The sequence below is a fragment of the Ahaetulla prasina genome, chromosome 1 (genome assembly GCF_028640845.1).
Source record: "Ahaetulla prasina isolate Xishuangbanna chromosome 1, ASM2864084v1, whole genome shotgun sequence".
Classification (NCBI taxonomy): Eukaryota; Metazoa; Chordata; class Lepidosauria; order Squamata; family Colubridae; genus Ahaetulla; species Ahaetulla prasina.
In genome coordinates this window covers 216158277-216182618 of record NC_080539.1, presented here as the reverse complement: position 1 = coordinate 216182618, position 24342 = coordinate 216158277, and the positions used below count along the sequence as shown (strand labels likewise).

The following is a 24342-nucleotide window of genomic DNA, read 5'->3' as shown; positions in this document are numbered from 1 at the left end:
CAAACCCTTCTTGCACTAATCCAGATCCCTCAATATTTTTCTAGGGTGTTTTGAGCATTCATAATGCTCTAGAAACCGGTCAGAAGGCTCAAAGCAAACATTGCCAACCCTTTTGCCCAATAGCCAAGCATAAAAAAATTGTCAGCAAGTTGCTGACTGCATTGTCCTACCCATCAGCTTTGTGAACGCACCCCCACCTCCACCCCCCCACTCACCCCCCCACCCCCACCCCATACACAAAAACACATTCTTTTTGTTACTTCAGAGAAATACGTTTAAAATAAATAAAATTTACCTTTTCAAAGCTACTGATACTTTTAAGCTCCTCCACTGGTATGCCAAGTTCATGATTTTGGGCATTGGCTAATAGAATTGACCTGTTTGAAGCTGTGCTAGTCAACAAGCTGCTTTTGCTAGGTTCTGCAATAGGCAGAAACCCTTTATGGAGATGAGCTAGGTCAGGAAATAGACATAAGAATTTCTAACCTTTTTTTTTTGTTAAAAAAAATCCATGTAGAATAAATTGAAAATTAAGCAGTGTTAAAAGCCACTTTACTCCACTGAAAAACTGCTCTGAAATTTTATTATTATTGCACCACAAAATTTAATATAAAAATTGTAATGAGTGCTTTACATATAAGATTTGGAATATATTTGGGAACATTGACAGTAGAAGTAAGTGTCTGTCATCTGAATAAAGAGATCACAAACTTTCATGCTGTAGTAGAAATAGTAAACAATAAAATGGTTAAACTTCAATATGACCTGAAGGCAGCAGAAACTAAATACGGCATCTTAAAATATTTATGCTCAAGTCTGCAGATAAGTGTGAATATTGGTGATTATTGATCTTATCTATTCTTGTCTTCACACTGAAAGTTTAAAAATCTAGTGTTCTCACACTCTGAAATAGAGTAGCAAATAAGCTTTCTTTCCAAAAAGAATATGCATCATGAAGCCTCAAGGGAGTATAGTTAGGCTAGAAACCTCTAATCATGATGCAAAAAAATTAAAAGTCAGTTATGGGTCATGCTTAAGGATGATTATGTAAACTTATTTTCTTGGACATCTCACTAGATTATCCTGATTTAATTTAATTATCCTCATCTAATTGTATCTCTGGCAGATGAGATGGCAATTGAGAAGCACTGCTAGGACAAGAAGTAATTTTTCTCAACTAACCGGCCTCCCTGTAGAACAGATAAAGCTTCTATAGGAAACTCTAGATTTTGTCACCGGGAAAATACACATAAGGGCAATCCTAAAGCTCTTAGAACCGCAGGTGGTGCCTTGTTTGTAGCCCCCTGGATTTTCCTAGAAGTTACTGTTGAATTGGGCGTGTGCCAAGATTTAATACAGAGATTCCATTTGAAGATAGTTCCACTGCATCTGGACTAGAATCAGGTTTTCCCAATCAAATTGGCAAGTCCATTTAAAAATTGCTATATCATTGCTTGCCTCCAAATCAATTGAGATTATTTGGGTGACTTCTGTACATATATATATGCAGCAATATTTCCTCCGAATTGATTCCAAAATCTGGCCGATTTGATTTCAGACATCCAAACCAAACAAACTGCAAATCTCAACTGAAACTACCGTAATTAAAACTGGATTTTGCCTTCACTCATCCACATTGCTGAGTTAATTTTTCGTCTGACAAATGGTAGAAATTATTAAGCACATGACCATAGGAAAGAGAGACAAGAGTGGGATCAAGCATCATAATCTTTGATGATGCCCTTGATGTTGGGAGTTGGCAATCCTTTTGTTAATGAGGGCTTGCAAACCTCAGGATAAGTAAAGAAACATTACTTCTAATTATTGTATCATAATTTAGAGCACAACAAACTGAAAGTGCCCTGTGAACTAATTATTCTTGATATAAGTCTGGATGCCATGAGATTCTGTCCAGCTTTCTTATTTTTTCTAAAACCATCCAGTTTGTAATGAGGCTTACATGCATGCAAGATGAGGCTTACATGCAAACAATGAACTTTTATCACCATATCCTGATATGGTTTCAATTCCTCTGATTCATATCCTGTGATATACACACTTTCATCTTTCAGTGGGTCACAAGCACAAAGGGTGGGGATTGCGTTGCAATGTCCCCATTTGTGTTGCCATTTCTTCATCATCACGGTTGGCAGCAAATGACAATGATGTTACATGTTGATGTTCATAGGATACTACTGGGTGGATCTGATTATGGAATCCTGTCCAGTTTCAAGGTCTTGGAAAGACAATTTTATTTTAAGAGAACACTGAAACAGAGACAGTTAGTTAGAATGTTCTGTTTGGATATCTCTCCAAGTAATTTGAATAATTCAGAGACGGGTGAGATAATCAAAATTAGTCATTGATAATCACATAGCATCTCCCATCTGCAGGAATATGCATACTATGTGACATGCACAGGTGAGTCAAAGGGATACTAAAATTAGCACCATTCAAAAATATCCAGCAGTGGGGCGGGGATGGGGGAGATACATCTATAATGGAAAGTCTCTGAATGCTATACTAACCTATCTTGCCATATTCTGTCAACAGAAGGATTTGTTTTTTTAACCTTCTCAGAATCCAAGCATGAGTCCCCAGTGGTATCCTTCAAGCCACAGAAGGATCCCACACTCCTGATTGCGTTCCAGATGTTTGACTTTCATCTTCAAAAATTCCCCAGCTAAAATGAGCATTACTGAGAAGTGCAAGAACTGGGGCCCACATAACTGAAGGGCACTGATGTTAGACAGATCTGCTTTAAAGAGCATGGCCAACTCCATCAAGGACAAACGAGAAGTTACAAACAACAAGATGTTCTTGTCAGGTATTCCTGTTTCTTGAGATTGATTGGAATGAGATTTTGCTGGAAGAGATTTCTGTGAGATAACTACCATTGCCCTCCAAACCTAACAAAACAAGGTTAAAAACAAAACAACTACATTACTACAATGTTGTTAAAAAAATTGTAATTCCCCAAATTTGGAGAAATTGAAATGGTTTTAAAGAGGCCACTCTGGAATGTTTCTGCAATTCTCCAACCTAGTCTGCAACCCTGAGATTTCTCGTAATCTCCTTTCCAAGTACTAAATAGATTTGACTTGCTTGACTATCTAGATCAGGGGTGTCAAACTCGATTTCATTGAGGGCCACATCAGGGTTGTGCTTGACCTTGGGGGCCGAGGGGCTGTGGCCAAGGTGGGCATGGCCAGCTTGGTGTCATTTGTGTCGGGGGCACCTGTGGTGGCCCGAGCACTCTGTCAGCGAAAATGGGCTCCTGAGCTCTTTTTTTGGCTGCAATGGCCTCCTGCAACCCATTGCCAGCGAAAACAGAGCTCAGGAGGCCACCTGTGGCCCTCCTGGCAGAGGCATCGTGGGCCAATTCTTCACTGTTTCCAGGACGACCCTGCGGACCAGATCTAAGCACCCTGTGGGCCGGATCCAGCCACCAGGCCTTGAGTTTGACACCCCGATCTAGATTATTTAAATTTAGCTAAAGGAACGTTCCTCAACTCTAAAAATATATTAAAATGCACACTGTGCATCTGTTTCTAGATGCCAAACATTTCGAAGGAGTCTCATGAAGAGAGATTGAGGTAGCCATTGTGAATGTTCAACTCTTTATATACTCCAGCCACAAAGAACCTTGAAGATCAAACCATGAGTAATAGCCCTGGAACCAATAAAAATAATAAAGTATGTTCATAAAACCCAGCCCCAGTTAATAATAATGTTTTCATCATAAACTGGTCCTGTTTCTAGAGAAGTATGAGACTGACCCACATATAAACATTGCAGGAATCCAAATGTGTGAATGTCTACCTCTGAAACAAGACACACCTGTTCAGGTAGGTAAGCTTGCAACTGGCAGACAGGATGCATCAATTAGCACACAGAGTCTCATCTTTAGGATAAACATCTAGTAAAACAATGAGTTTATTTTGGTAAGGTTTAAATTTGGTGGGGGGGGGGAGGTCAGAGATTGTTTATAACTTCTCGGATGTTCTGCTAGGTTGTGATTCAGGTTTTGTGGGTTACACCCCAACCTACATAATGATTATATGGCATGGGAGAAGAAGACAGAAGCAGCAGCAGCTGCCTTTTAGCCTCTCAGAGCAGGAGGCGTCTAAAGGAGTCTTTTGCTTTGTGATAAGCACTGATCTTGTCGATCAGAAAGGTCGGCAGTTTGGCGGTTCGAATTCCTAGTACAGGTCTCCTACATGAGCAGGGGGTTGGACTAGATGACCTCCAAGGCCCCTTCCAACTCTGTTACTGACTGACTGACTTATGGTATTCATTTCTCCAGCACAAGATGGTGCACATGGCATCAACATCCACTCTATCTATGAGCCAGGGTGACGCAGTGGTTAGAATGCAGCATTGCAGGCTAGTTCTGTTGACTGCCGGGTGCCTGCAGTTTGATCTCACCAGCTCAAGGTTGACTCAGCTTTTCAACCTTCCAAGCTGGGTAAAATGAGAACCCAAATAGTTAGGGGCAATATGCTGACTCTGTAAACCACTTAGAGAAGGCTGTAAAGCACTGTGAAGTAGTATATGCTATTGCTATTTCGCACCAGAGCAGGCCTGGAAGGAAGGCTGGAGTGAATGGGAGTGACTGACCCAAAGTCATTCAGTGACTTCCTGTGACTGAACATGACTTCCGAGAGTCAATTAACAGGAATAAAAAGACAAGGCAATTCAACCCATCCCTCTTCCTTACCTTCCCTTGATATTTATCTGTAGATAGATTGAATCCAGAAACATCCATTTTTTAAAAACTGCCATCTTCTATCTCCCAGCGACCGGTGCGTTCTCACAGAGAGGGACTCCTTAAGGTGCCGTCAGCCAAGCAATGTCGACTGGCGGCCCCCAGGGGGAGGGCCTTCTCTGTGGGGGCTCCTACCCTGTGGAACGAACTTCCCTCTGGACTTCGTCAACTATCCGACCTTCGGACCTTTCGCCACGAACTTAAAACCTATTTATTCCGTTTAGCTGGACTGGCTTGATTTTAAAATTTTTAATTGGCTTTTATGGGTTTTAAATTTTATAAATTTTTATAGGGTGTTACTGTATTTTAAAATTTTTGGCCAATCGAATAAGTTTTTTAAGGGGTTGATCTTAATATTATATATACTGTTTTCTTTGTTTTTTATTCTGGCTGTGCACCGCCCTGAGTCCTTCGGGAGAAGGGCGGTATACAAATTAAATTATTATTATTATTATTATTATTATTATTATTATTATTATTATTATTATTATTATTATTATTATTATTAACATGCCTACACTTAGGTGAGTCTGCAGCAATATTGTTTGAAACTTACTGGGATTTCCTAATTGAAAATGCAATATCATGCAAGGAAAAAATAAAACACCACGAGACAATACACCAGCATTTTTTGGTCAAAATGCTAAGTTTATTAACAAACTAACAAAAATATTGTGCTGCTGTTCTATGGTTTTTTTAAAATATATATATATATATTTCTTGTATTTTCCTTGTTTTTACATAGTTTTAATTGGTGTGACTAGTCCTGAGTCACACATTTGAGATGTGCAGTTATATAATTGGAATTTTAAAAAAGTCTTTTAAAAATCAAAACAACTAAAATGACCTTTTTAGGCATGGGGAATTGTTCTTGTTGAATTACTGATAAAATTTGAATATTAAGTTTAGAGTGGGATGCGTCACAATTTTATCAGGAAGATAGATTATATACACATACACACACACAAATCTATGTACACATACACACAAACATATACATACTCATATATACACAGAATTTTAGAATTAATAATTGTAAGAATTTAAATTATACATAATTAAAGATTAAATATACAGTGTATAAAAATAACAGTGCAATCTTGTGATTATGTGTATATTTGGATTTATGTTGTTATTGGATGTAAAAGTATCTTAAAAAATGAAAAATACAGCAAAACACCTGGTAGTTCTATAAATTAATATGCACAGAATTTTAGCTGTGGCGTTGTGTGTTTACAATAAATTTGATGCTTAACTTTTGTAAATGTGTCTTGAATGGAAGCATTATAAAGCATTCTTAAGTCGATTTTGAACTCAAACCCCCTTTCTCATTAACCAAAGTAATATTGAATCTCTTTAATACATTTAAATTATAGGAATAATGAACATAATGGTCTGTGATTAACGTATGTGTATATGAGTGTGTGTGTATAGCGCACATATGCGCGCATACACATACACATCGATATAGAGATATCGATATTTCTTTTGAGACTGCCGATCAGAATTTCATTTTTTAACGCGTGCCAGTGTGTTCACAGAAAAAAGTGACAATAAAGGTTATTTATTTATTTATTTATTTATTTATTTATTTATTTTGTCACAACATCATACAAAAAGATTATATAGTATATACACATATAAACATATATAGGAAGAAGAAAAGAAAAACAATAGGACAGGAACGGTAGGCACGTTTGTGCGCTTATGCACGCCCCTTATGGTCCTCTTAGGAATGGGGTGAGGTCAATAGTAGAAAGTTTTTGGTTAAAGCTGTTAGGATTATGGGAAGAGACCACAGAGTCAGGTAAAGTATTCCAAGCACTGATGATTCTGTTGCAGAAGTCATATTTTCTGCAATCTAGATTAAAGCGGTTTACATTAAGTTTAAATCTATTGGTTGCCCTTGTATTATTGCAATTAAAGCTGAAGTAGTCTTTGACAGGAAGGACATTACAATAGATGATTCTGTGAGTTAAACTTAGGTCTTGTCGAAGGCGACGGAGTTCCAAGTTTTCTAAGCCTAGGATTTCAAGTCTGGTGGGATAAGGTATTTTGTTGTTTTCAGAGGAATGGAGAACTCTTCTTGTAAAATATTTCTGGACACGTTCAATTGTATTGATGTCAGAGATGTGGTGAGGGTTCCAAACAGGTGAGCTGTATTCTAGAATTGGTCTAGCAAATGTTTTATATGCTCTGGTTAGTAGTGTGGTGTTTTGGAAAAGAAGCTACATAAAATTAGGTTTACAACTCTTAGAGCTTTTTGCTATGTAGTTGCAGTGGGCTTTGGCACTTAGATCATTTGACATGAAAACTCCAAGGTCTTTAACGGGATGGGGTCGTCTGTAAGGTAATGTCCATCTAGTATGTACTTAGTTTTAGAGTTCTTTTTCCTATATGTAAGACTGAGCATTTGCTGGTTGAAATTTGGAGCTGCCAATTTTAGACCAAGCGGTTAGATGGTCAAGGTCGTTTTGAATGATAGAAGTGTTGTCTGTGGTGTTAAATAGTTTGACATCGTCAGCAAAGAGAACACAATTACTTGAGATATGGTCACAAAGATCATTAATGTATAGAATAAAGAGTGTTGGTCCAAGGACGCTGCCTTGAGGAACGCCACTCTTGACAGGAACAGGATTTGATAAAGCATTGCCAATTTTGACCACTTGTTGTCTGTTAGACAGAAAAGCAGATATCCATTTGTGGAGGGGTCCTGAGATGCCATAGGATGTTAGTTTAAGGAGAAGTTTATCGTGTACTACTGAGTCAAAAGCTTTGCAGAAGTCTATGTAGATTGCATCTATTGATTTGCCTTGATCTAGATTTGAAGTCCATATGTTTTTGCAGTGGAGAAGTTGTAAGTTACATGATAACTTTTCCTGAAACCAAATTGTTTGTTGGAGAGTAGGTTGTTAGTTTCTAAGTGTGAGGTAATGGATTGATTGATGATAGATTCCATGACTTTGCAGGTGACGCAGCAAAGGGAGATCGGTCTGTAGTTTTCGACTAAGCTGGGGTCTCCTTTTTTGAAGATGGGGATGACTGTGGCTAGTGACCAAAGTTTGGGAAGAGAACTGGTAGTGAAAGCTTTATCAAAGATAATACTTAGGGGTTCAGCTATATTAATGGAAAGTTTTTTTAAGAAATATGCACATAGACCATCAGGTCCAATAGAAAGCGATGGTTTTAAGTTGTGAAGAGCTTTACCAACGTTGTCTTCTGTGAAATCTATATGAGTTAAATCATCATAGTCATTGCTGGTTCGTTTGTGGAATGTTGGATATGTGTTATCGGAGTTAACAAAAACTGAGCCAAAGAAAATGTTGAAGAGGTTTGCTTTGACTGTTTCGTCATTGCATTCTTTGTTGTTAGAATCTTTTAGTGGTGGGATGGATCTTGAATCTTTAAGTTTACTGTTGACAAAATTATAAAAGGCACGATTGGAATTTGTGCGTAAAGGTTTTCTTCTTGCTTGGTGTGGTAATTTGTGCATTCAGTTTTAATTTGGTTGCATATGTTTCTGTAACGGTTTCTGAAGTTTGTAACATAGCCTTTTTGTTTCTTTTCAGAGGATTTTTTTGATTGAAGCTTTTTATTGATATGGGTAGTTTGTTTTCTTGGACATGGTAGTCATTCGTGGTACATATAATTTAATGACTCTATTGATTTCAAGTAGGAAGATTCTATAGAGGTCATCAGCGGTTATGCAGGTTGCAAACAGATTTTGCCAGTTCAGAAGTGAAAGATCGTTGTTTATAAGGTCGTAATTGGCTTTCTTGAAGTTGTAGTTGGGAGTTCTGGTGTTATGACGATTTAAGTATGGACGATATTGAGACGAAAATCAATCATGCAGTGGTCACTGTTTGAAAAAGGTTCTTTAATTTGTATACCGTAAATTGAGTTTGGATTGTTGCAGAAGATGAGGTCAAGGCAGTTGTTGAGTCTTGTATTGTTAGTTACAAGTTGTTCAAGACCTAGGTTTGTAACAGCGTTGTATAGTGTAGTATGGATTGGGTCAGTTGAACATTCATTGGTTGTCCAGTTAATGAGAGGTAGATTTAAGTCACCAAGGAAGATAAGAGGGTATGGGCAAGAGGTAGTCCATGTTAGCATTGAGGTTAGCATATTTGCGTGGGTAATGTCATAGTCGGGGGCTCTGTAGCATAGTAAGAATCGAAGAGTAGTGTCAAGGGATAGGTCGCATACTATGGTTTCAGGAAGAGAGAGTTTATGTGCTACTTGGATATTTTTTAGATTCAGTGTCTTTTTGTAAAAGATAGCCACTCCACCACCTCTTCGGTTTTCCCGATCTGATCGATAGACTTGATATTCTTTGTTTGAGATAATGGAGTCAGGAAGGGATGAATTCAGCCATGTTTCGCAAACAAAAATGATATCAAATGTGCCACTGTTTAATAAGAGGATAAATTCAGGTAATTTGTTGACTATGCTTCTTGCATTTATCAATTTGCATTTGAGATCTGATATGATTGGTGTTGAAGAGGTAAGGGCCGAGCATACCTAGTTTTGGGTGTTAGTAGGTTGGGGGTTGTGGACAATAGATGGTTGTATAGATGGTTGGATGGTAGTTTGGGTGTTTGGATGGATGGTTGTTTGGATGGCTGGTTGGGTGGATTGTTGGGTGGCTGTTTGGATGGCTGGTTGGATGGCTGTTTGGATGGCTGCTTGGATGGCTGCTTGGATGGCTGTTTGGATGGTTGGTTGGATGGTTGGTTGGATGGCTGGTTGGATTGTTGATTGGATGGCTGTTGGTTGGATAGTTGGTAAGATGGTTGGTTGAATGGGAGGTAGGGGGATGGGTACTTGGTTGAATACTGGGATGGCTGGTTGATTGTTATGGGTGATGGGGGTTTGAGGTGATTTTTGATTGCAGGTTTTATTTTTATGCAATCAGCATGGTAGTCGATGTATAGGTTGGATTCACCATTGTCTTGTCTTCTTTTAAGTTCTGTGCGAAGTTCACGAGGGCGTATCCTTTGTAGAAAGGATAGGTCAGGACGTGATCTAAGTTTACTGTAGGTAGGGTTGGTTTTAGCAATTGAGTTTATAGTCTTTATGAATTTGCGTTTGCTGTCCTCATTAGTGCATATAACTCTACAAAATCTTGGTGCTGTTGTCCCATCGCTGTTTTATATTCTGGTCCATCTCTGGAGACAGCAATTATTTCATTTGGGGAGATGGTTGATGAATTATAATTTCCAATGATGTTGTGAATCTTATTGATATCTGGTTCATTTGTGTTTTCAAGTCCAAATAATATTGCATTATTTATTTTTTGTCCTCTCTCCATTGCATCTCTGATTAGTTGATTAGTAGTTGTTTGTTGATTGGGTTGTGTTGTATTAATTTGATGTCTAGGTTGAGTTGTAAGTTGTATATTTTGTGGTGATAGATGAGTTTGGAAGAGATTTAGATCATTAGAGTTTTCATTTTTTAGTGTTGAAATTTGTTTTATCAAATCTGTGAAACTTTGTTCAATAACTGATAGAATTTTTTTTTCTAAGTTTTGTTCAATATTTTGAATTCTTTTTTCTAGGTTTTGTTCAATATTATGAATTCTTTTTTCTAGGTTTTGTTCAATAGCTTGTAATCTTTTATCTATGTTTTGTTCAATAGTTGTTAATCTTGATTCTAAGATTTTATCAGCGTTTGATTTTCTGGCTGGCATAATTTTATTTATTTGTCAAGTATAATGTAATACATATTACATACATATAATGTATGTAAGTATAAACATGAATTGAATACATAAAATGAATACAAACGAAGGGAACATTAGGACAGAGGCGGTAGGCATGCTGGTGCTCTTATGCACCCGCAGAAAATATAAAATCCAAAGACTTGTCAGGGTCAACCAAGTTTGCCATTTATTCTGGAACTCAGTCTGACTCTTTAGGATGGCGTAAAAACCCCGTCCAAAGCGATGGGCGATACATCCAAAGCCCTTAAAAACACTCTTGGATTCGAGCTCGATCGCCAGATCTTAACTGGAGGGAGAGAAAGCCAAGGGTCGGTCCGGGTCAGGCCCCCAGTCAGAGCTATCGGGAGAGAGTTTCCGAAGAGGCTGCGCTCCCAAGCAAGACACCCGAGCGGCTCACTCAGCCAGGCGAAGAGCCCGGGCGCCCTCGGGGATCTCCCACAACCGCCTGACAGCCGGCCAAGTGGGCGGGTCAGGACTTGTCCCTCCGTTCCCGGCTGGGCTGTGCGCGGGGGTGGTGCTCTTCTTCCCAGCTCCGGAGGCACCGAGAGGTTTGCTGCCTTGGCTCTTTTTGACATTAACCGGAAACGAGGGAGACTCCGGGCGGTCAAGAGACCCGCCAGCCAAGCCAAGCCAAGCCAAGCCGGCGAGCAAAAGCCTCGCTTCTCCAAAGCGCACCGCTGGAGAGCGGACTTGAGGGCACCGGCGGAGGGGAGGGGGGTGCTTCTCGGTCGGCGGGCGCCGCCAATTGGGTGTCCCCATAGGAAGGTAAGGAAGCGGGCTGGCTGGCTGGGGAAAGCGGAGGGCGCGCTTTTAAGGGTGGAGATTAGCCGGGTACTCTTGGCGGGAATGGGGAGGAGGGTGTGTGTGTGGAGGGGGGGTTTAATTGACGCGGTGAGGAGACCCGAGAATCTCTGGTCTCCTGGCATGGCGGGCACGCGCGCCCTCCCTTAGTTTGAGGTCGGATGGGGGGGGGTTGCGGGGTTGGGGTGGGGTGGGAGCGTAGAGATGGCGTATTCGACCCTTCCTTTGACTCGGTCGAACTGCTAAACGGCCGGAGACTCGCTGAAGGCTAGCGGGGGACTAGCAAAACCTTCGTTTTTATTTTATTTTTTTATTTTTTTATTTTGCGCGCGAGGGAGCACTTTGCGCAACCTTGCACCGGTTTGAGAGCTTCGGCGATTTGGGGGGTGGGTAGAGCGTCTCGTGTGGTGAAACACCCCCCCCCTCCCTCGAAACGGGACGTTGCAACCCCGGCCCTTTTTGCTCGTTCGGTGCAACTTCGGTATAAGTTGTATTTTTGTTGTTGTTGTTGTTGTTTGTTGGAAAGAATCGTTCTCTCTCTCTTGCTTTCGACGCAATTGTGTTTTTGTCTTTTTGCACCGTGACCACTTTCCGTGCCTCCCTCGCTCTCTCTCTCTCTCTCTCCCCTAAACACTATAACTGTCAGCCATAATGCGCCGGCGATAATTTTTTTTTTTTTTTTTGCAAAATTGGGCATGGAGTAGACTTGCGTAACCTCACCCGTGTAGTGAACCTCGGGGTGATTAAGTATATCTGTCATATCCTGTGGTTTAGGCATTTCCTATCCTCCCGACGGAGTTTCACTGAAAGTTCTTTGAAGTGCTACTGTTTTATCACTCCCCTCTCCCCCCCCCCGGGAAATGCAGCCAAGTTTAAAATAATAATAATAACAACAATAAAAAAAAACTAAGCTAACGAAACCTGGTTTTCAGTTGGAAGGAGAAAAAAAACAACAATGCTTTTCTCTCCCCCCACCTCTCTCCTTTTCTTAATGTTGTAAAACGATGTCATGTGGTCTTTTACGCAACCTTTTGGAATGTCTTTTAGAATAACTGGGGGGGGGGGAGTAGCTGTAAATCTGACAGTCAGACGGTTGGTGTGCTTACTCAGGAGTAAGCTTGGCGGAGTTTAAGCTGTGGCAAGAGAACTAGTGATACTGCCCTAGAAAGTGGTAAGGTTCAAATGCAAACATTCCAACCAAGAGAACAATGCTTTGATGTGGAAAATTAAAAGAGCTGCTTGCTGCTGTCCTTAAATGTAGGGAACCTGGGCTATTAGTGCCAGCGTGACTTTAAATGCCTTGTGGTCTGGATCGCAATTTATATCAGCCTGATGCAATGATGGATGTCTATCCTGTATAGGATAGATGACATTTCCTGGCATGGTCATATTGGCTAGGAATTGATCTGTTTATCTATTTTTAGAGCTCATGTATAAGGCCCAAACCGAATGGTGTCATTTGTGACCTTCTATCGAAATGCCTAATCAATGTAATTGTACTTTGCAGTAGTTCATCCAAAAGTAGGAACAATTTTAATTATGGGTGATATTTTTAGAGGACAATACAGTTTTCATGGGGATAAAGATAAATATAGGGCCTATAGGTCTGTTCTTTATGAAGTTATCTTGAAATGCAAGTGCTTTTAACCTTTCTTCAGTGTTCATGTTGAGGCTGGGTGTTCATGAGGTTCAGAAGTTAACAAGGTGAGCCTTTTTAGTGCTTGGGTTGGAGACAGAGTTGTAGACTAGACTGGAAAATAAAAAACAAACAAACAAAAAAAACCATCCCTGAAAAGACAGTAAGAACTCATGATTTCCGTATTGCTGTCAAGAAAGCAACATGTCCTCCTTCCAAAAGTCATCCCAAATCAAACTTGACTGGAACAAGAATTTAAGCAATTCTTAGGGTGCAGCCAGGCATATGGGAGCTATAAATACTGCAACTGGATGATTCTACATGTGATAATTTTCTGTTTTAGTGTTTTTCTACTTTTCCTTTCTTTGAAGGAGGGAAACTAAAATGCCATAACTGTTTTTTCTAATGCCTATCCAATGAAGTAGATTAGGGAGAGAAATAGTGAATTTTTTAACATCACACGGTGAACTTCTACAATCTCTGTGGTCAAAGTCTAGTATTCGGATAACAATTACTATGCATGGCCAGATAGAGGTTATTCTAAAACTGTTGGAGATTCTCTAGTCTTCCACTAATTCTCCCAATACAAACTACCAGCAGTTGTCTTGTACACAAATAACTTGAACCAAAGAAAAGAGACTTCTGCACATGGCAGTATTAACTACAACAGTGTTATAGCAACAGATTTCGGGATTAACTTCTTTTTTATTATGTAGCAATCTTGTAAAATGCAGTAATATGCAATGACCGCTAATTTCCCTCTTCCTTCCTGCACTTTCTCCTCCATACAACGCTGGTCCTGGCAGGCTCCCAAACAGACTTTCGCTCTTGTCAAGCAATTGCATAAAAATCATATGGCAGATCGAGAAACACTGGTATTAAGGAGGCTATCATACTATTACAGATTTCTCTTCAAGAGGCAGTGTCCAATTGCTCCATACAGGTAGTTCTCATCTTTCGACCGCAACTGAGCCCAACATTTCTGTTGCTAAGTGAGACATTTGTTAAGTGAGTTTTGCCCCATTTTGTGATCTTCCTTACCACAGTTGTTAAGTGAACCACTGCAGTTGATAAGTTGGAAACCTGATTATTAAAGTGAACCTGGCTTCCCCATTGACTTTGCTTGTCAGAAGGTCGCAAAAGGTGATCACATGATCCCGGAACAATGTGACCATCATAAGTATGAGTCAGTTGCCAAGCGTCTGAATTTTGATCATGTGACCATGGGGATGCTGCAATGGTCATGGTCCTATGTCACTTTTTTCAGTACCATTGTAAATTTGTACGGTAACTAAATGAACTCTTGTAAGTCGAAGACTGCCTGTATTAACAGGGTGCCCTTAAAACTACTTGAGCATTGCTTTAGGGAGACTCTCCAGCTGGGCTGGACATGCTGCAATACTTTGGAAGAATAAACTGATGAGAGATCCAGAGATTATGAGATCATATCCAGCTACTGTACATGCAGAGTTTCTTCCGCCTCGTCCTGAATATCCTTGTCTATAAGCCTTTTCTTAACTAGAATTTCCCTTGTCTGGGCATAACCCATTCCTATCAGTCTTTGGGGAGAAAGCTTCTGCAGTATTTTTGTTGTTGTTGCATATTCAGCTTCCAGGATGTATCAAAGGGATCTTCGACATAAAAGGGGTGAAAATTGAATTTTCTCCAAAAGTCATCCCAAATCAAACTTGACTGGAACAAGAATTTAAGCAATTCTTAGGGTGCAGCCAGGCATATGGGAGCTATAAATACTGCAACTGGATGATTCTACATGTGATAATTTTCTGTTTTAGTGTTTTTCTACTTTTCCTTTCTTTGAAGGAGGGAAACTAAAATGCCATAACTGTTTTTTCTAATGCCTATCCAATGAAGTAGATTAGGGAGAGAAATAGTGAATTTTTTAACATCACACGGTGAACTTCTACAATCTCTGTGGTCAAAGTCTAGTATTCGGATAACAATTACTATGCATGGCCAGATAGAGGTTATTCTAAAACTGTTGGAGATTCTCTAGTCTTCCACTAATTCTCCCAATACAAACTACACAAATAACTTGAACCAAAGAAAAGAGACTTCTGCACATGGCAGTATTAACTACAACAGTGTTATAGCAACAGATTTCGGGATTAACTTCTTTTTATTATGTAACAATCTTGTAAAATGCAGAGCAGGAATTGCAACACATCCCTTGAAAACTTGGTTTGAAATAGAGGTTTCTCCTTTCTAAAGCCAGATTCCTCTCCATGGAGGAGTTGCACACTGGGCATAACCACAGCGTGATAGCAATTACATTCACCTTGTGTAGGGAAAGAAACTACAGTGCTTGTTTGTGCCTTCTGGATGTTGCAGATCATCAAGAGACCACTAGAAGAGGAAGTCCTGAATCCATATGTAGTGCCAAAGATTTCTCTCTCTTCCTTCCCTAAAGCTCTCAAGCCCAGGAGCTTTTGTAAGTTAATTCAAAGGCTAGGTATGAAAGATGCTTGAATCTCAAAACAGAATATTCCCTGTGAGTCAGAGGTGGATCAGGGTGCACTGCTTTATCGCAAAACCAGTTCTCATGACTGAAATACTGTTCTGTCAAATTTAGTTCTTCATAAAGCAAGACATCAAAGTAAGAATTCTCCAACCAGTTTCCAGTTGAAGAGATACTTTTTGTTGATTAGGACTTGGCATGATAAGATATCTTAGGTGACTCATAGTGGGTTGGTTTTAGATTCTGGAGGGCAGGAGCTGCTAATTTTTGTCCTGAGCACCTCTGAAGAAAATTGGTGGAGCTTTCTGGCTAGACTTAAGGAAGGGAAAATTTTATTTGATTCTTTCTGTTGTTCAGTAACCACCAGTACTGAAGGGGCTGGAGAAAAAGAGAAATGGGAGAGAAAATATGTCGCTACTACAATCCTAATGCCTACATCTATCCTATATTTTCAGTGTTATTGCCACTACTATGACAGTAATGACAATAACTATGTCATTACTACATTTGCAAATTACGTTTTCTTATACTGAAACCATACAATAAAGGGGCAAGTTATAAAATGCTGTATATCCTTTTCTTATTTAATATTTGGGAAGCATTATCAATTTATTTGGTTTCAGATTATTTGAAAGAGGACAATTCAGAAGCCAAGTGCAACATGTATACATGGTTGTCACTCCAAAAATGGTTGGTCAAATTCTTTGAAAGCCATAGAACTATGTTTTTTCCCAAATAAGGAAACTTGGCACATTCTGCTGTGTTTTAAGCTAGTACAAATGTAGTGCTTACTTTATTGGCAATACATTGGCCTGCTGCCTTTGCATAAAAGTGCTGAAAGCTATTTCATCTCTTCCTTTTTATTTTTATTTTAAATTCCAAGTTCAAAGAGATTAGTGAAGAACGATTTAGTTCTAGGAAATTTAGTAGCTAAAAGGTGCAAGTAATATGTTTTAGGTGTGTAGGTTTGCTGCTCTGTATGGCTTGTGCAATTTTTGGAAACATGCTTTGCTCGTATTAGGCTAAACCCTTTTACCTATTTTAAGCAATAAAAACTCTTACGCTTTTCATAATAGGAGAAATTAATGCTCAGTTTGTGTCATACCAAATCTGGAAATTTTAAATTTTGAATGATTAATATTACTGATATTATTTGACAAGTGGCAAATTCTGTACAGTCTAAGGTTTGCGCAGACATAACAAAAATGTGAGAATTTAGGACAACTTAAAATGTAGGCTGAACTTCTCAGTGAGGTTGTTTATATTCATTTTCAACAGTGTTTCTTAGCAAGAGGACATCATCTCCAATACTGTTTAGTCGTTGTTTCAAGAATGCTAGAACTCTCCCCATGACACATGGGCCAATTGTACATGCAAGGAGCAACAAAATCAGAGGACCGGCTAGGGCAGAGAGGAGGGTGGTCAACCAGGGAGAGAGATTAAACATTCCCTGATACCACGTGTGGGATTGAGAACGCTCTTTTTCTCTATCTTTCAATCGGGTATTTAATTCTGCCATAGAGTCAAGCACAACACCAGAACTTTCAGTGTAAAAACAACATTCTTCTTTCAAAGCTACACACAGACCGCCCTGTTTTAAGAATAGCAAGTCCAAACCCCTTCTATTTTGTAATACAACCTCGGAGAGAGAGGTCAGGGAATTTTGGAGGGCAACCATAGATTGCTCAATGCGTTTGAGATCAGCATCTATTTCAATACTGAGCTCATGGATGTTTTTGTCAGCCACAACCATTCCTGCGATTCCAGTTGCAGCACCAGTGGCTCCTAGGCCCAGGAGAAGGGCCAAAGTCATAGTAGTAACCACCTCCCGTTTGGTTCGTGGAAGGTATTGGGGTGTTTCTATGCAGAAAAGAACTCATTATTGGAAAAAACAGACATTTTAGGGAGAAGATAAACCTGAATGCAAAAAGCGTGTTTTGTGTGTAAAATGTCTCCACTGACACATGCAGTAGCACCCGTAGAGCAGGCCCAAATAGAGCCATTGGAAGGAATAAAAAACAGACCGTTTAAACGTGTGGAAAGATCTGCAGTAAATAGAGTAGTGTGTATTATAGTCCACCCTCCAGTGTCAAGTCCTAGCCTTTCTTTGGACAAGTATATTGTGCAGGAAGTATAGGCATCCGAGAGGCATTGATACAATAGTGAGAAAAGTTAGAGGGTACATACCCAAGGCAACAACCTTGACCTTCAATTGAGGATACCGTTATAGAAGAGTTAGACCACCTGCAACCGGTATCTGAGGTGCTATTGGTAAAAGGTAGGCGGAACCTATGGCCTCATAAAAGGGGTTGAGAAGACAGACACAGCCAACATCTACTATCATTGTTAGGAAAAGTACGGGCTGCCACAAGGGCATCATGCAGAGGAGACCAAGGACACCAATGGATTGTTGCTTTTAATCAAGGGCTGTAAAAGGCGAATTGACTTGTTTGTTTGGGCCCACAGGTGGGGATGTTTCTAAGGACATGGTAAGACGAATTATGAATATATTTCCTATAGGTCTGTTCTTTATGAAGTTATCTTGAAATGCAAGTGCTTTTAACCTTTCTTCAGTGTTCATGTTGAGGCTGGGTGTTCATGAGGTTCAGAAGTTAACAAGGTGAGCCTTTTTAGTGCTTGGGTTGGAGACAGAGTTGTAGACTAGACTGGAAAATAAAAAACAAACAAACAAAAAAAACCATCCCTGAAAAGACAGTAAGAACTCATGATTTCCATATTGCTGTCAAGAAAGCAACATGTCCTCGTTCCAAAAGTCATCCCAAATCAAACTTGACTGGAACAAGAATTTAAGCAATTCTTAGGGTGCAGCCAGGCATATGGGAGCTATAAATACTGCAACTGGATGATTCTACATGTGATAATTTTCTGTTTTAGTGTTTTTCTACTTTTCCTTTCTTTGAAGGAGGGAAACTAAAATGCCATAACTGTTTTTTCTAATGCCTATCCAATGAAGTAGATTAGGGAGAGAAATAGTGAATTTTTTAACATCACACGGTGAACTTCTACAATCTCTGTGGTCAAAGTCTAGTATTCGGATAACAATTACTATGCATGGCCAGATAGAGGTTATTCTAAAACTGTTGGAGATTCTCTAGTCTTCCACTAATTCTCCCAATACAAACTACACAAATAACTTGAACCAAAGAAAAGAGACTTCTGCACATGGCATATTAACCACAACAGTGTTATAGCAACAGATTTCGGGGATTAACTTCTTTTTTATTATGTAACAATCTTGTAAAATGCAGTAATATGCAATGACAAAAGGGAAGACCGCTAATTTCTCTCTTCCTTCCTGCACTTTCTCCTCCTCCCATACAACGCTGGTCCTGGCAGGCTCCCAAACAGACTTTCGCTCTTGTCAAGCAATTGCATAAAAATCATATGGCAGATTGAGAAACGCTGGTATTATGGAGGCTATCATACTATTACAGATTTCTCTTCAAGAGGCAGTGTCCAATTGCTCCATACAGGTAGTTCTCATCTTTCGACCACAACTGAGCCCAACATGTTGCTAAGTGAGACATTTGTTAAGTGAGTTTTGCCCCATTTTGTGATCTTCCTTACCACAGTTGTTAAGTGAACCACTGCAGTTGATAAGTTGGAAACCTGATTATTAAAGTGAACCTGGCTTCCCCATTGACTTTGCTTGTCAGAAGGTCACAAAAGGTGATCACATGATCCCGGAACAATGTGACCATCATAAGTATGAGTCAGTTGCCAAGCGTCTGAATTTTGATCATGTGACCATGGGGATGCTGCAATGGTCATGGTCCTATGTCACTTTTTTCAGTACCATTGTAAATTTGTACGGTAACTAAATGAACTGTTGTAAGTCGAAGACTGCCTGTATTAACAGGGTGCCCTTAAAACTACTTGAGCATTGCTTTAGGGAGACTCTCCAGCTGGGCTGGACATGCTGCAATACTTTGGAAGAATAAACTGATGAGAGATCCAGAGATTATGAGATCATATCCAGCTACTGTACATGCAGAGTTTCTTCCGCCTCTTCCTGAATATCCTTGTCTATAAGCCTTTTCTTAACTAGAATTTCCCTTGTCTGGGCATAACCCATTCCTATCAGTCTTTGGGGAGAAAGCTTCTGCAGTATTTTTGTTGTTGTTGCATATTCAGCTTCCAGGATGTATCAAAGGGATCTTCGACATAAAAGGGGTGAAAAATTGAATTTTCTCCAAAAGTCAGGTATCCTATCCATGCTCTGGACCTGCCTCTAAATAAAATGCAGAGCAGGAATTGCAACACATCCCTTGAAAACTTGGTTTGAAATAGAGGTTTCTCCTTTCTAAAGCCAGATTCCTCTCCATGGAGGAGTTGCACACTGGGCATAACCACGAAAGCGTGATAGCAATTACATTCACCTTGTGTAGGGAAAGAAACTACAGTGCTTGTTTGTGCCTTCTGGATGTTGCAGATCATCAAGAGACCACTAGAAGAGGGAAGTCCTGAATCCATATGTAGTGCCAAAGATTTCTCTCTTCCTTCCTAAAGCTCTCAAGCCCAGGAGCTTTTGTAAGTTAATTCAAAGGCTAGGTATGAAAGATGCTTGAATCTCAAAACAGAATATTCCCTGTGAGTCAGAGGTGGATCAGGGTGCACTGCTTTATCGCAAAACCAGTTCTCATGACTGAAATACTGTTCTGTCAAATTTAGTTCTTCATAAAGCAAGACATCAAAGTAAGAATTCTCCAACCAGTTTCCAGTTGAAGAGATACTTTTTGTTGATTAGGACTTGGCATGATAAGATATCTTAGGTGACTCATAGTGGGTTGGTTTTAGATTCTGGAGGCAGGAGATCCGGTTAGATTAAGAAAATTCAATGAATACAAGCAAACATTTAATACATTTTGCAACGCCGGGAGTGTCGGGGGGCTGATGCCTTTTGACCCCAAGTGTCTGTCCAAGGCCTGTTTAAGAGTCAAATTCGCTCTCTCTATAATGGCCTGGCCCTGGCTATTGAAAGGAATGCCGAATTTATGGATTATTGACCAGCGATGGCAAAATTGTGCAAAGGCAGAGCTCGTATAGGCTGGTCCATTGTCAGTTTTTAGAGTTTTTGGACATCCCAACGTTACGAAAGTCCGAATACAATGATTAATAACTTGTTTTGCGGTTTCACCCCTTTGCAAGGTTGCCATGATGAAACCTGAATATGTATACCTTGGCGGCTGCAAGTAGGGCATTGATGTATGATCAGATGCCTCAGCAGCCGTGAAGCCAAATTGTTTCATGAGCGCCTTTTTGTTTTGATGAAAATAGGAGTGACTGTCCCAAGGAGAGACAGGAGAAAGTGTCAAAAGAGAGGAGGCAGAGGCCGCAGCGTCTGCTACATTGTTCCCTTCCTGGAGAAAACCAGGAAAAGGTTGATAGCTACGTAGATGTGTAACAAAATAGGGATGTGTACGTTTGTAAATGAGAGACTGTAAAGTTGTGAAAAGAGAAGTGAGATTAGAATCAAGAGAAGGGGACAAGTAAGATTGAAAAATAGTTTTTACTATTTGAGTAACTTACTATGTGGAAGACAGAGAAAAAGACAATCAATCAATAAAAACCCAACTCCCACCCTTTTTATTCATGTGTGGAAGTTGGTCACTAACAAATCCATGCTATAACTCTCTCTTCACATTCTGTAACCTTCTAACTTATCACATCCTATAACTTTCTAACTCATCTCTGAAATAGTTCCTAAAACAGGGCACATATTGTGCTGCTAAAAAAGAAAAAGAAACAATACAAACAGCAAATAAGGGGCACACTGAGTCAGATTCAAAAAAGAAAAACATGGCGGAAGCTTTAGGGTGAGTCTGTTTATGTGGAAAACCTGAGTGCATTTTCCAAAAAACAGATCTACGCTTAAAAAAAAATGCATCCATACATAAGAAGATAGCCATGTGTCTGAAATGCTGTAGGGTTTCCTGCCTGGGCAGGGGGTTGGACTAGAAGACCTCCAAGGGTCCCTTCCAACTCTTATTATGTATGTTAACAGCTGCAAAAATACAAAGCTAAAGGAAACAGTTTGAGTCAGCTCAGTGCTTTGAAAACATTTATAAAGGTATAGGTTTAATCAGGCAGGTTAAACCTCAAAAAGTTCCAGAAAAGATAAAAAATAAAAATTAAAAGCAAAATCAAAATTGTATGCATGATTAAAAATTAAAATCAAAATTGTTTTCATGGTGAAAAAGAAAATATATCTGCATAGTTTTTTACATAGCTTTTTACAAAAGCAATGCTTCCAGAGAGCCTAATTGTCCCTCCCTTCTCAGACAAGAAAGAAGAGAGAAAAAAAAATGGAGTGGGGGTGAATGGTTCTCCCCCGTAGCCCGCCCTTTTCCCTGGCACTACAAGGAACGAAGGGGGGGGGGTAGTTAAGATAAGCCAGAGGGCAGAAAAAAAAAAGTTAAAAGTAACTCACTGGAAAGACATTCTCATGCATATAAAGAGGAAAAAAATGTCCAAAAGTAACTCACTTGCTTGCAAAAGGAAAAATACATTTTTTTATTTTTCCGAAAGTACCTGGCTGCTTGCATACGGAATTTATGCAGACAGATACACACACACACACACATACACACATGCAGAGACAATTTCTCACACATGCATACATTTCTTGCAAATCCAAAAGACAACACAGAAATTTCACACCTTCTCAATGAGTTTTGCACATACACACATTCCATGCAAATCAAGCATCACAATTATCTCTACAATTCTTATGCAGGTCTGAAAATGATCACATACATACATACACAAGCACACACATCATCAAACAACATTTACAGACCTGGGGAACTTGTCTGAGAAAACTCAGCAGTTTAAATCATGACTGTGATTGTGGATCCTTTTAAGTCATTTTTGATCTAAGTGACGTCTGCAAGTAAAATGAGGCATTCAAGGATCATGTGCCAGATGTACAGAATTTTTACAGGGGCTCTTGGACTTTCATGGAAAAAAGTTCCCAATGTTTCCCATGTAGTCGCTGTGAGCAAATTCTTTTCCAGATTGTTTCCAGATATAGAGAAGCAATTAAACCAAATCAGTTGCTGATCACCCATGGGGGAAAGGGAGGGGTGCTCTGGGGGAAGGGAGGCAGGCAGGGGAAAGGAGGCAGTTTTCAAAGCTGGGATGGAAGAAACAGGTATTTGGTACAATACGCTTTCTAGCTCAATATGCTTTGAAGGTTCAGAGTGGGGGGAAAGGGAGGAGGAGGGAAAGGAATGAGCAGGCATAGGAACTGAAGGAACGGCTTTTAAATTTTTAAGCACCCGTACATTGATGTTCTCGTGTATCGGCTGTCCCCCTCCCGCTGGATTGAGGTTTAAAGGGTAAGCCGATATCGGGGGTTCAGTTCTTAGAGAAAGAGAAGAAAGGGCAACCAAGGCAGAAAGAGTGCCTGCAGCTATGTCTGTATCCTCCGGCGGGGGGGGAGACGCTGCAGAAGGAGAAAGAGCTGTGTCTGCAGGGGGAGCAGAGGCAGCTACAGAGACAGAAGAAGATTCATACGGAGGTGGAGAGACTTTTTCATCCGTAGTAGAAGAGAGCGGAGCAGCGGAATCAGTAGAAGGAGAGTTAGGATAGAGGGTGCCAAGAGCAGCCATAATGGCCCGCCAAGTCACTAGGATATCAGGCGGATCTCGAGGGTGTTCATGGAGGAATTTTCCCAAGCGCGTCCAGGTAGCCTTCTTAAGGGTACCTTCCTCCGGGTAGGCAGGACACTTTTCATGAACATAGGACAGAAAAGAGGTAAGAGATTTCTTAGAAAGAGGATAGACAGTGGTGTCATTAACCTTTTGCAAACAATTAGCCTTCTTCACCAGAGAGTAAAGCTCATCCCTATGAAATGATGAGACTTTCGAGTTCGAGGAGCCCATTACTTACGTGTGCACGTGTCGCGTCCCGGACGGGTAAGCAATGAGGGTGAAGGTGACGCACCGCTAGACAACGATCGCGCCTCTGGACAACACAACAGGTCCGGACGAGCCCCCAGATGTTGCTGTTGGTCTGCAACACTTATTTGTAGTCCAAGGTTCCCTGTTGATGTTGTCCTGGGTTCCCGCAGGAACGGGTCTCAGCCCTCGCTGAGACAATTTAGTGGGTCCTCGCAAGGACGAAAGAAGCCAAATAAAAGACACCACACCAGGAGTTTTTCAAGATGAGAGAGCACGAAGAAAGGGTTGTAGAAAGAGTGTTCCCCCTTAGATCGCAACAGTCTCTTTTATTATGCAGTTTTAGCAGGGAGGGGTAACTACAGCAAGGAGGGAATTAGCATATAGAAACTTAACATCACCAATCAGCAAGCGTTTAGAGTATACGTATTAGCAAAATACCACGTGTTTTTCAGGAAATCATGCATTTTACCTGAATAGAAACCCAACTCAGGAATGTAAAACTAACTCAGGGAAAGGTAGGGGCCCAAATCAGGGAGAGCAAAACTATGCATCTAACTCAGGGAAGGTTCAGCGGAATAGAAACCTAATTCAGGGAAATCAGAACTATGGGTACTATTAATCATGTCTGTCATGTAGCACTGAAAAAAGTCAAGTCAAGTTCTCCCGGCTGTGAGGCCTAAGAAAGCCTGAACCAATGATATATCCATATGTCCTCTGTTTTTATTTTTTAAGATGGGTAAATGATATATCCATACTTGTCTGGGCATTCCTATCAGTCTTTGGGGAGTCTTTGGGGAGAAAGCTTTGGGGAGAAAGCTTCTGCAGTATTTTTGTTGTTGTTGCATATTCAGCTTCCAGGATGTATCAAAGGGATCTTCGACATAAAAGGGGTGAAAAATTGAATTTTCTCCAAAAGTCAGGTATCCTATCCATGCTCTGGACCTGCCTCTAAATAAAATGCAGAGCAGGAATTGCAACACATCCCTTGAAAACTTGGTTTGAAATAGAGGTTTC

General features: G+C 40.2%; 2 protein-coding genes across 2 annotated transcripts in view; one reads left to right on the top strand and one right to left on the bottom strand.

Annotated features, from left to right (window-relative positions):
- Window positions 1-2576: 2576 nt before the first annotated feature.
- Window positions 2577-23383, bottom strand: LOC131200581 (uncharacterized). Its single transcript, XM_058187599.1, has 3 exons — window positions 23318-23383; window positions 22561-23154; window positions 2577-2909 (listed from the first exon to the last, which is right to left on the bottom strand). Exons 2-3 carry the CDS (start codon window positions 23035-23037, stop codon window positions 2577-2579), a joined length of 810 nt encoding a protein of 269 aa, XP_058043582.1. The 5' UTR covers window positions 23038-23154; window positions 23318-23383.
- MAP3K20 (mitogen-activated protein kinase kinase kinase 20) overlaps window positions 10917-24342 on the top strand; it is a 134869-nt gene continuing 121443 nt past the window's right edge. The window contains exon 1 of the mRNA XM_058190445.1: window positions 10917-11255. The gene's annotated coding sequence lies outside the window, so the exon portion shown is untranslated. The remainder of the gene's footprint in view (window positions 11256-24342) is intronic.